Source organism: Centropristis striata, chromosome 23, assembly GCF_030273125.1.
Source record: "Centropristis striata isolate RG_2023a ecotype Rhode Island chromosome 23, C.striata_1.0, whole genome shotgun sequence".
NCBI lineage: Eukaryota > Metazoa > Chordata > Actinopteri > Perciformes > Serranidae > Centropristis > Centropristis striata.
Genome location: NC_081539.1, coordinates 4,725,220 through 4,738,238, shown reverse-complemented (window position 1 = coordinate 4,738,238; position 13,019 = coordinate 4,725,220). Strand labels below are relative to the sequence as shown.

The window sequence follows — 13,019 nt, the reverse complement described above, 5'->3', positions numbered from 1 at the left end:
AGATGAGAAACTTTAGTGAAGCCTTAAAGGTTTTATCTTCTACAACAAGCAAATATTCATCTGTTATTATATGAGAAACGGCTGATATGGTAGTAATAAGGTATCAAGTTCTATTGTTATTTACAAATCTGTGGAAATTAACTACAATTCCCCTTTATTCCACAGGGTGGAGCTGTAACAGAACACAAAGCAGAAATATGCATCTAAATGTGTTGATGTACAGTCATGTTGTCATGAAGAGAACTAATGTGCAGAGGAACTCTGAGTTCAGATTATATGAATGAATGAAACAACAGACGGAGGTGGAGGAGTCTCAGTGTGTCTGCAGAGAGAAGGACAGAGCAGCAGCAGAGCAGTCCACATCCTCTGATGATACTCTGTCACATCAGAGGAACACAGGGACCATGCTGGACTGGACTTTACTGGAGATCAGGACCACCTGATGAGAGAAGAAGACAGACAGCAGAAGAGATAAATCAGAGACTCTCTTCATCAGCATCAAGTCTGTTTACTCTGCAGATTTCACTGAAGTACACAGTCTAAATAAACAGAGAGCCCTGAACGCATCGTTACTGCAGAAACAGAGAGATATGCTGTTTGAGTTCAAAGCTGTTAAAAACCAGAGTCTCAGTCACACTTGATATCATCAACTCTAAAATATTATAAATATTAAAATATCTGGACAAATCAATCAGATTTGATGAATGAGGACAGCTGTCTGTTCATGTTGTGATGCTGTCAGCTGTAATACAGATTTATTTCCTGGAGACATGAACACAACAACTCAAACACATGATCACAACAAGCTTCTGGCTGATCTGATTGGCCGACTGTTCTCTCTGTGTTTCTGTCACCGTTCTCCTCTCACAGTTTCACTGAGAAGGTCGGAGGTTTACAGGAGTAACTGGATCTTTCTCTGATACTAACTGTGTTCAGTACAATACTGCTGAAACCCTCTACTGACCACAGAGTCTCCAGTCTGCAGTGTGGACTCTCCTTCAGATCACACAGCAGCTTCACGTCTGAATCCTTCAGGTTGTTTCCAAACAGCCACAGCACTCTCAGATGGGAGGGGTTGGACTTCAGAGCTAAAGTCAGAGAAGCACAGCTGATCTCTGACAAACTGCAGCTCCACAATCTGAATAAAGAATAAATGATGTGACTTTATTAAACACTGAATGATTTCAAACAGCAACATTGTCTTCTAATATGTTCAGAGCTGAAGAAGATTTAGAATGAACAAGTTTAGAGAATGGAAACTCCTGAAACACCTGAACTCAACATGATGGAGGTTAAAACAAGTTGTGTGGGTACACTGACATCAAATCAGACATGATGGATTCAAAATGAACTGTTGTTACTTTCTTTATTTTCTGTTTCCCCTTATTCACAACAATTATGTCATACTATGAAAAATACTAAGATTTTCTTAAAAATGAAACAAACAAGACTTTATCAAATAAATAATAATTGAGGTAAATTCACCCTCTTCATATTCTCTCATTTTAATGCACAAATTGAGGCTATTCTCATCAACACACAGCTGACTGAGTGTGAGCTCTGCAATTACAAACATGTCAGAGGGACTAAAGGTCGGAATAAAGAGGATTAAAAAAATAAAAGTTAAATAAATATCTTGTAAAGCTGGTGGTTTGACGTTTTAACAGCTTTTTGTATGTACATTCATAGAGCATATAGTGTGTAGGTATTATTTAATATGAACAGTCAGCTCTGGAAAAAAAGGGTGAAAAATTTGGATTTGTTGATAGAAAATGTAGTAAAAATAATGACCAGATTAATGGATCTGCACTCAGAGACAGCCATGATGTAATAAAGAGGTGTGACACAGAGCTGGAATATATCAAACCAAACTGGGAGCACTCCACAGTTAAAGTGTTCCTTTTCTATGTGTTGTATCAGATATTTAAAACAGATTAAATTAACCATCAAATGTTCTGCTCTCCACTGTTTGTGTTCTAACAGCATTTCTTCATCACGTTTCACCTTCATATTACTTCTAACGTCAAGTTATTAGAACAATATTCTCTTACGTTCAGACTAACTTGCTGCATTTCATCTGATATAGTATTCATCATTCAAGAGAGAGAAAATACACATCACCTACTTTGTATAGTAGGTAGATAACAAAGTTTCCAAACATGACAAATATGTCAGAATGAATGTTCTGTTGATCCAAAGAAATGGACAGAGACTTATATTATGAAAAAGACAGGCTGAGAAGCCTTGTTGCTGCTTTTGGAGACAGAAGCTGATTTCTGGAGGGACTTTGCTTGCTGGTCATTTCCAGCGATGCTACTGGTGGAGAAATGGTTTTAGGTTGTATTTGTTGCAAGTTGAATGCATATTTGATGGTAAAATGCTATTGTAGTTCATTTCTACATTTCTAAATTCACTTCTGGCATGATAGTAGTAGTACGGTAAAAACAATGTTATTTGGAGTAATGTTGGCCTATTGAAATTAATGTAAGGTTTAATGGTAATTTTATATTTGTGTGTATATTTGATGTAAGGCAGTTTGACTAATTGCAGTATTTTGTGTTTGTTTTCTTTTTCTCTTGTTGAGATTGAAATCCCCTGAGAACTTGACAATGAATTTTGGGAAAATGGAAACAAAAGATATTTACGATATTTATTTTAGGAATAGTGGAGTCATACATTCAAGGTGTCTTCAGTTTAAACTATTCAGTCAGATAGCTTCATAACAATGCTGGAAAAAAAATACTGAATATATATTAGTTATTATCTGACAGTTTAAAGAGAGATCATTTGATACATGTATTATATTTATGTATAATTCTGCAGCTCCACCAGTGGCTCCATCTATACAAACTCATGTTGTGCAACCAAACACAAATAAAACTCACAGAAATTTATTTTCAGATTCAGATAAAGATTGCAAAGTTTCCAAAGATATTATATAGTATATTATATAAGATATTATATAATATTTCAGGAAGAATTTGGGGAAAATGGAAACAAAAGAATATTTTGCAATATTTCTTTTAGGAATAGTGGAGTCAAACATTCAAAGTATCTTCAGTTTAAACTATTCAGTCAGTTAAATCATCAGAGAGCTTCATAACAATGCTGGAAAAAGAAAATACTGAATTTCCCCTGAAATCTGAGATGATTTGATACATTTATTGTATTGATGTACTTTTTATGATCATGATGTGAAATATAAGATTAAAATAAAGTATTTAAGAGGTTCAGAGTGAATGATGCAGCTCAACACTGCTCTGCCACAGTTAAACTGGAAATGGAAACTCCTGAAAACACCTGAACTCAACATGATGGAATCTTAAAAAGTTGTGTGAGTACACTGATATCAGATCAGACATGTTGGATTAAAAACTAACTGTTACTTACTCTCTTTTCCCCTGATTCAGAACAATCATGTCAAATTATGAAAAACACTAAGACATGAATGAATATGACTTTATATAATAAATAATAAGTGAGGTAAATTAACCCACTTCTGATTGTCTCGTTTCAAAGCACAGATTGAGTCTTTTCTCATCAACACACAGCTGAGTGAGTGTGAGCTCTGCTTCATCCTCAGTCCTCTTTAGAACTGGATCAGATGTTCAGAGTAAAGTGAGATACATGTTCTCATCATCTTAGATTTAATCTAGTAGCTCCCTGAACAAACATACCTGCAGCTCATTATTTATGCTCCTGACAGAAAGAGACTTTCTCAAAGTTTTCAAAGTGTTTCTTCCTTTTGATTACTGACTATATTTACAGAGAAACCAGCTGTTCAGGTAACCTGACGCTGCCAGATGTTTTGTTCCACAGAACCGTCTGAGAAGCCGTCATTGGAAACGGTTTGGAAAAAGGCAGAAGCTTTCAAAAGTATCTGCCAGCTGATTGGATGAACTATGTGTCCATCAGCGTCTATCACAGGCTGCTGAAGCCAGTTGGGAGAAGAGCTAAAACATGTCTTCCATGGGGAAAAGCCTTCAGTGTTCTTTGATCTTCCTTTAATGAAGAAATACTCAGTTTGAATACAACTGATATTATTGCAGCACCTTCGCTCGCCTCTTTCTCTGTTTCATTGTTTTATATAACAACAAGAAAGATTTGACCTGAGCCCACATTATTGTTTTCAACAAACTGGAGATCTAAAACGTCGCCATAGCAACCAGTAGCTCCTCACAGGACACTGATTGGTCCAAACCACTGGTGGTTCAGACCCAAACACATGACCTGAAGCCTCACCACATGGATTTTTGTGATGTGTGAGTCCAAGTTCAAGAGAACGGACTGACAAACTGGGTTCTAGATCTGTGATCAGGTAAACTCAGAAAACTAATGAACCAAACTAAATCTGAAACATCAGTTATGATTCAAATTCAGCAGATATGCACTGTGTGTGAGCACAACACAGGAACTGACCCCAGAGTCTCCAGTCTGCAGTTTGGACTCTCCAGTCCAGCACACAGACGCTTCACTCCTGAATCCTTCAGGTCGTTCCAGCCGAGGTTCAGCTCTCTCAGATGGGAGGGGTTGGACTTCAGAGCTGAGGCCACGACTTCACAGTGAGTCTCAGAGAGTCGACAGCCAGAAAGTCTGTGATTACAGAAAATATAACATTTTAAATATAACCAATTCTTTCATCTTTTCTACTTTTCATCTCCCATTTCAATCATTTAATGAATCCTGTTGCATTTATAGTAGAATTACATCTAAAGATTGTAATATTATCATTTCTTGATTGATTGAACAGGCTGAAGTTCATGTTTTGGAGCTAAAAATGCGACCAGTGAGCTGAAGCTCTGGAGCTCTGGTTCACTGGCAGAATGAACCTGGAGGTCCCAGCAGCTGACTGTGTGATGAGCTGCTGTCTGAGGGAATCATGTTAATGCAGGTCTGAACAGGGCCAGAGACAAGTTTAATAAAAACCACAGTGCTAATGTGTGCTGTTTTTTAGAGTTTGGTTGCTGTTTGGTTTTGCTGGTCCAGTCCAGTGTTTTAGCTTAAACTGGTTTGATTTTGTGCCAACTGGCTGAACCTGGATTTGTAATTTACACTCATTCTAGCAAATTCAGAATGATTCGAGACTGAGTGACCTGTACCAACATCATCACATCGGTAAACCCAGCTTGTATTTTCTACACATCAACTATAACTGGGCCGGCTGTCGGGGTTTAAATACACCGTGAAAGTAGATTTGGTGAAGCCTATTAGCATTTTTATTGGTATATTTTTTTCCGTCCAGAGAGAGAGAGAGAGAGAGAGAGAGAGAGAGAGAGAGAGAGAGAGAGAGAGAGAGAGAGATGGGAGAAAATAATTTATTGTCGGAAACTAAATGTAAAGTTGGACATTTTATTGAAGAGATAAAGAATGTTTTGTCCTTTAAGTGGAGGATGGCATAGTTCAGAAACTGCTGAAAAGAAATATGATAAAAATAACTGATTGAAGCTACGTTGAGAAAAATAAAACTTCAGTGACATAATTTCCAGTAGAAGACAAATATTACATGTCTGTGTGTCTATACAAAGAATAATAAATAGAGATGTTATAGAAACATGATGCAGACACTGTATACGATGTCAAACAGGCTGTGTGTTGTGATTCAATGATGAGTGTGAAAACATTTCCAGCACACACTCTTTAGTTTTCTGGGCTGGATTTGTATGAAGCCTCCATCACTCCAACAGAGACAGATAGGAGATGATGACGTTGGCAGTGGAACATGGAGAATGTTTTCAATACGCAGGTTTAATGGTAGTTTGATAGTGTGCAGGTTTTATACTGTGCATGTGTGTAAAGTGTGTATCTTTACTCTAACACTGATGCTTCAGCTTCACATTGCTGTATAATGTTGATGATCACATCTGGACTTACTGAGCTTTCCTGCAGTTCCTCACAGCTGGAATCAGTCTCTGTTTTCCCTCTTCTGATGTCTTGTACTTGCTCAGGTTAAACTCATCCAGAACCTCCTCTGACATCTGCAGCATGTAGGCCAGAGCTGAGCAGTGGATCTCAGAGAGTTCCTTCCCTGATCTGTTCTCTGACTTCAGGAACTCTTGGATCTCCTGATGGACTGAGAGGTCGTTCATCTCCATCAGACAGTGGAAGATGTTGATGCTTTTGTCAGGAGAGGTTCTAGTCTTCTTTTCCTTCAGGTTCTTGACAACTTTCTGGATGACTTCTGGACTGTTGTCTGTGTGACCCAGCAGGCCTCCTAACAGTCTCTGGTTGGACTCCAGAGAGAGGCCATGAAGGAAGCGAACAAACAGGTCCAGGCGGCCATTTTTACTTCTCAAAGCTTTCATCACTGCTCCCATCAGGAAGTCATCCAGGGATGATCCCACAAATTTCTTCCCCAGAAAAGCCCTCAGTACCTTTGTGTTCCTGGTGGTGTAACAGTGGAACATGTAGACTGCAGCCAGAAACTCCTGAACGCTCAGATGAACGAAGCAGTAGACTGTTTTCTGGAAGATCACACTCTCTCTTTTGAAGATCTCTGTACAAACTCCTGAGTACACCGAGGCCTCTGTGACATGGAGACCACAGCGCTCCAGGTCTTCTTGGTAGAACATGATGTTTCCTTTCTGCAGCTGTTCAAACGCCAGCCTCCCCAGCTTCAGAAGAACTTCTCTGTCAGCCTCCATCAGCTCCTGTGGACTCGTCTCATGTCCCTCATCGTACTTCTGCTTCTTCTTCTTTGTCTGAACCAGCAGGAAGTGTGAGTACAGGTCAGTCAGGGTCTTGGGCAGCTCTCCTCTCTGCTCTGTAGTCAACATGTGGTCCAGAACTGTAGCAGTGATCCAGCAGAAGACTGGGATCAGACACATGATGTGGAGGCTCCTGGACGTCTGGATGTGTGAGATGATTGTGCTGGAGCGCTCTTCATCACTGACCCTCCTCCTGAAGTACTCCTCCTTCTGGGCGTCAGTGAAGCCTCGTACTTCTGTCACCCTGTCGACACACGCAGGAGGGATCTGATTGGCCGCCGCGGGTCGGGAAGTTATCCAGACGAGAGCCGAGGGAAGCAGATTCCCCTCGATGAGGTTTGTCAGCAGCACGTTGACCGATGACTTCTGTGTGACATCAGACACAACCTCCTTGTTGTTGAAATCCAGAGAAAGTCTGCTTTCATCCAGGCCGTCAAAGATGAACAGAAGCTTACAGACGGCGAGCTTCTCTGCTGTGACCTTCTGTAATGTTGGATGGAAAACATGGAGCAGCTCCAGAAGACTGTACTGCTCACCTCTGATCAAGTTCAGCTCCCTGAAGGAAAGCAGAATCACCACACTGACATCTTGGTTCTCCAAACCCTCTGCCCAGTCCAGACTGAACTTCTGCACCGAGAAGGTTTTTCCAACGCCAGCGACGCCGTTGGTCAGAACCACTCTGATGTGTCCCTGTTGGTCAGGTAAGGCTTTAAAGATGTCCTGGCACTTGATTGGAGCGTCGTGGACGGTCTTCTTCTTGGAAGCTGTCTCCAGCTGCCTCACCTCATGTTGGGTATTAACCTCTTCACTCTGTCCCTCTGTGATGTAGAGCTCAGTGTAGATCCTGTTGAGGAGGGTTCCACTTCCTGTTGCATCACTTCCTTCAGTCACACGTTCATATCTCCTCCTCAGACTGATCTTATGCTCATCTAAAACCTCCTGCAGACCTCCAGGCACTAAAAAAGGAACAAGATGAGAGATAGGACAAGTAAGAAAAAACATGTTTTAACCTTATATTTATTAACAATATGAAGAATCCATACAAGAACATATGAAGTATTTAATGTAATCATCTGTTCTTGAGTTAAGAAATAGCATCAAAGTGATTTTTACATTTACTGTTTGTTTGTTTTTACATAATAGAAGAAAATATGTTTTCTGGGGGAACATCAGTAATGCTCCTTTTTCTCTCAGCCTCTGACTGTGTCAGTGTAAATGTTTGATTGACAGCAGGAGGCTGAGCCTCAGCAGCTCCAGATGCTTTTGTCAGTGGAAAACTTTTATGTGAAGCAGCAGCAACAGGAAATGTTTGTTTAAAACAGCAATAAGTTAACAAGGCTCTGAAATGCTGTATTTTATGTTTTACTGCTTGCTTTTAATCAGTTATACAAATATTAAAGCTGATATCTTTAAGTACAAACCGGGACACAGGAGGAAACATAAACTCCAAACCACAGAGATTCAGTTAGAAGCTCCAAAAGCACTGAGAGTTGAACACAGAGTTTCTGTGGTTTGAACACAGACACACATGTTGATCCAGTCAGTTTAACTGCAGACTTGGCTTTGGTTTGAGGGAGGAGATAATCTCAGGTCAGCCCCTGTTCCACGTAAAACCAGCAAGAGACAAAGTAAACATGCTGAAAGCTGTAGTTTATAAAGTGACAGCAGACAATGTTTTATTAGCAGAGGCTGTTGAAGTGAGAGAACTGTTGAACATCTAAACGGGCTGATGTTGATGTCAGCAGGAACATTTTTCAGCTCCTTAATGTGCTGAATAAAACCAAAACTGGAAATATATATTTTCTCTCAAAAAGTAGAACACAGAACAACTGATGCAGAGCAGATCTGTCTGCTGGAACAGAAACAACATGCAATTAAATCAATAAATTAATAAGGAATGATATTTATAATTATATTTAATGCCTGTGCTGTATGACACAACAAATGTCTCTGTATTAAAAGTTGTGTTTTCAGACATGAAGACATCAGCAGACAGAGGGACAGTCTTACTGGTTCTGGATCTTTGTCCACACTGGGGACAGGGGACAGAGTCTCCTGGTGAAGCAGACTGGTCCCAGTATGAGCTGATGCAGCGTCTGCAGAACCAGTGTCCACAGCTGGTAGAGACGGGATCCTTCAGGACGTCCTGACAGGAAGCACAGCAGGACAGCTGCTCCTCCTCATCACTCCTCTTCCTCTTCCTGTCAACACGTTTCTTTATTTTATTCAACATTTCTAGATGGGAAATGTTCAACTATTGTAGCTACAAAAACAGGTTTAAATGTGTGGTATTCTGAAAACAGTAACTTGAACTGAGTATTTTATACCTCCAACACGGAGGTTATGTTTTTGGTTTGTTTCTCTGTTTATCAGCAGTTTTACAAAAAAAAGCCCAATTTTTCATGGAACTAGCTTTTTGTTTGAAGGGGTCTGTTAAATTTTGGGGCAGATCAGAATCACAGGGTCAATATACTAATTATTTTCTACTCTTTTGTTCACATTGTGGGATGGTCTTGTTGTTGGATCTTCAAGTGTTTTTGGTTTATTTGCTCCCATATTTATATGAGGCATGCATTTCCCATGAACAGATTCTTTTATTCTAAAGTCCAGACGGGATATTCAGTTTCTGTCTGTCTCTATTGTAAACTATCTAATGAAGACATTCATATAATTCAAATTTTCTCAAAAGAGAAGTGGTCCAAATATTCATTAGTGTGTAGTTAATCAGCTGAAAACATTTACATCAGCACGAGCCATGGATGTTCATGTTGGTTCTTGAGCTTCAGGAACAATAAATGGTGAAGACAATCTAAGCTCAAAGTTCTACTTACTAATAATTCAAAACTTTTGACTACAAGCTTTGAGTTTTAATTAAGTGGACCTTTGAGCTTAAATTCTATTCACCATATATCACCATAGTTTCGGTCATATCAGATCAATCAATGATGATGAGGTTTAATAGTTTGTATTCGTCCTCTTGGATTGTATTACAGGTTTTCTCTGTGACTAACAGCTGTCAACGATATGAAGAGGAATATGGAACAAATTATCTCTTTGTCTGTGTCAGAACAAAAAGATTGCATTGGCAGACAAAACTGAAAATGGGTCATTGAGACGTAGTTTACTGACTCTCTGCCTTCTAATGTGGCTCTGTGCACATATATGTGTGTGTGTGTGTGTGTGTGTAAAGGAGAACAGATAGAGAGAGAGAACTTTTAGTATAGTTTTTGTTTCTAATAATGAGGCAAAAGTGCTGTCAAAAAACAATTACTCTCAATCAGATGCTCTCAGGTACTGAAATTAGGTTCCGATTGATTTAACGTCAATCGGTGCTCTGTAATACCGAAGTAATTAGGTGGGTACCCAACCCTATAACAGACTGTTTCCTTTTTAGCAAGTCATTCTGTGTACTGTCACTTTGTACTGACAACTTTCACAAGAAGGCAACAAGATTGAATTTTCCTTAAAAAAAAGAGAGAAACGGTCTTATTCTACATTAGCTCACTTAGAGTCCTTTAAAATCTGCAGAACTTCCGTTCAGCCTATGGATGTTCACTCTCAACCTTCAGGAACAATGTCTGGTGGGGATCTAAGCTCAAAGGTTTACTCACTAACTGGCACGTGCACAGATGGACCTCAACGGGGTGCAAGTGATTTCTCTTTCAGTGTGTCACAAAATGTCAAATATTCGGAGCAAATGTACTTGATACTTTAATATGCAAACACAAAATAAACAGAAAACAATTTTATCATATAAATGAGTTGGTATCAGTTCTTACTTTGTGTCTGAGGCTCCAGGTTCATTACTGAAGTTCATAGGTTGATACATGGACCCATGACTCTTCATAGACAGACAGCCAGATACTACAGACTCTGCTCCGTCCTCCTCTTCCTCCACACGATCACTCATCTTCTGATCTGAAGTCAGTCTGAGAGTGAAAACAGCAACACTGACTGTTAACTCACAACATTAAAGGAGAACAAGTTTTAACGAGACTCACACAAGACTGAGAACACACACACACACACACACACACACACACACACACACACACACAAACACACAAACACACAAACACGAAGTATAAACAATTATAACTTTTTATTAGCCTCTGAAATCCGTACATGTTTTTAAAATATCTAATGTTAAATTTGTAATTGATAAATAAAATTGACATTTCAGGAATCTGAGAACTTTTCATGAAACTTTTGTTAAAATAATTGATTATTTTCTATATTGGTAAATTATTTTATGCTTTATTTCTGCTTCTCTGTCTCTGTTCTCTGTGAGTGACGCAGGTCACTATCAAAGGTCAAACCTTGACTGTAATAAATATCTCTATGCATTTATATTAAGTCAGACAATATGATTTGATACATTTAGTGTGTTAATATTGATGTAGAAAACTATGATTACTTTAATTACATATATTCCATTTGCTTAAACTGATTAAGATTCTATAAATCACAAAGAATGACATCCAGATATATTGATGCACAGTTTTTGCTGTGTGTGTATGTGCATTTGTGAGTGTGTGTGTGTGTGTGTGTGTGTATGTGTGTCTGGAGAGGGGAGACCACAGAAGGCCGAATGAAAATCCCGTGTGAGAATCTCTGTAAGTCATAAGAAGGAAAAAATATTTGTGCTAACAAGTTTGTTAGTAGGTCAGGGCAAGGCCTGGTTTCGGCAGCAAGCAACCAGGTGGCATGACGTGCCGTTGTATGCATTAAAACTGGCGAATGAGCGGATCAAGAAGGCGGGACTTCCTGGAAGAAATCGACCAGCATGTTTTGTAAACAAATGTTAGTATTTTAATGGGTTCCAGGGAGGGAGTCGTGGTTCAGACTTCACGAACTGAAACACGTCTGTTTGTATTCAGGGACATGAGTTAATTTTGAACCCGGAGATCTCTGTAAAGTGCACATTTTTTGACGTATTGTAATAAAACTTTTGTTAAACTGAGAAACTTGGACGTTCTCCAGCTTTTCATTTCCCATCAACGAATGCGCAGAAAAATGGTGAGGTTTTTTCTGTTGGTGACAGATTTTTTCTGTCGGTGACAGATTATCAATTTTCAAGGTTTCCTCATGCAATTTTTCTAACACTTTCCACAGAAAATGTATTTCCGCTTTGAAAATGGGTTTCAACTTTTAAATGTTATGGGTTCAATGTTTAGCAGCTGCCTAAAAGAATGTGGCTCTTTGTGTTAAATGTTGACACAATATGATAATATTTAACAGGAATCCTGTTCTATCAAGATCCATAAAACAGACCTTTGGTCAGATTCAGATGTTTAACAGAGGCTGTATAGTTATATGGTGCAATGCAAATTAATTCAGTAATAAAACACTGTCACCAAACACCTTCTGGACTTCAGTCAGTCTGAGAGACAACTAGTAACACTGAGTATGAGCTCAGAACACAATAACTATGAGAAACTAGTTCCTTTCTGTTTGAATTCAGCATTCAGTCTGGTATGAAAATGTTCCTTTAATGTGTTCTCCTGCTTAAATAAACACTTATTACCTGAATTTCCCTATCTGTCTGTCTTGTTAGACATTTATTTATCTGTCTGCATTTTGTTTGTTAGTACAAACTCAACACTTTCTGTTAGTTACTAAAAAAACCTCCATTAGGGCTGATTATGCTCTTCACTGATTTACTGGGACTTTGATCACCTGAACTTGAGCTATTTATGTTTGAACTGAGGTTAGAAGTGGTCCAAACATTGTGGCAGACCAGCAGACTATATAGCATGTGACAGTTGTGACATTGCCACCCAATTAAGTGAATCCTGTGCGTCTGTGTGTGTGAGCCTGCTGCCTGCAGAGTCAGGTGACCTGCTGCTGCAGGAGAGTGAGCTCAGGTGTGCTGCGGGGGAGGGGTGATTGGGAATTAACAAATGCAAGGCCAGGTGAGCAGAACAGGGGGAGAAATCAGTGTGAACAGAGTCAGAAGTTAGAACTCAGAGACAGACTCAACACATTGGCTAAAAAGCCCATTTGGATTAGTTGAGACCGTCCTCAACTTACTGCCTGTGGACACATAGTTACTAGCTGCAGGGCTGTAAGTGGCTGAATTGTTTTTTCCCTTTGAGGGAGTAAAGGCCCTCACCCTTCTTTTTGTTAGTCTTATTGAGACTGGATTGGAACTTTTCCCTGGCTGGAGTGCTGCCTTCTTTCCTTTTGTGGATTATATATTTTCTGGTGGATTACCTTTTTCTATTTTTTTCACTTGTGGAATACCTTTTTTTTCGTTGGGGATTATATTTTTTCTTAAAAGTGAACTCTGACTCTTCAGCCTAGATTAAGGCC

General features: G+C 39.3%; 1 protein-coding gene and 1 long non-coding RNA gene across 2 annotated transcripts; both read right to left on the bottom strand.

Moving 5' to 3' along the window:
- Positions 1–147: 147 nt before the first annotated feature.
- On the bottom strand, positions 148–1,915 carry LOC131962200 (uncharacterized). Its single transcript, XR_009389917.1, has 2 exons — positions 965–1,915; positions 148–439 (listed from the first exon to the last, which is right to left on the bottom strand). It is a non-coding gene; the product is annotated as an uncharacterized LOC131962200 (long non-coding RNA).
- Positions 1,916–3,386: 1,471 nt separating this feature from the next.
- LOC131962411 (protein NLRC3-like) lies at positions 3,387–8,899 on the bottom strand. Its single transcript, XM_059327412.1, has 5 exons — positions 8,715–8,899; positions 5,872–7,660; positions 4,448–4,593; positions 3,498–3,595; positions 3,387–3,401 (listed from the first exon to the last, which is right to left on the bottom strand). Coding segments are annotated over exons 1-5 (2,049 nt in total). The 5' UTR covers positions 8,716–8,899.
- Positions 8,900–13,019: the final 4,120 nt, after the last annotated feature.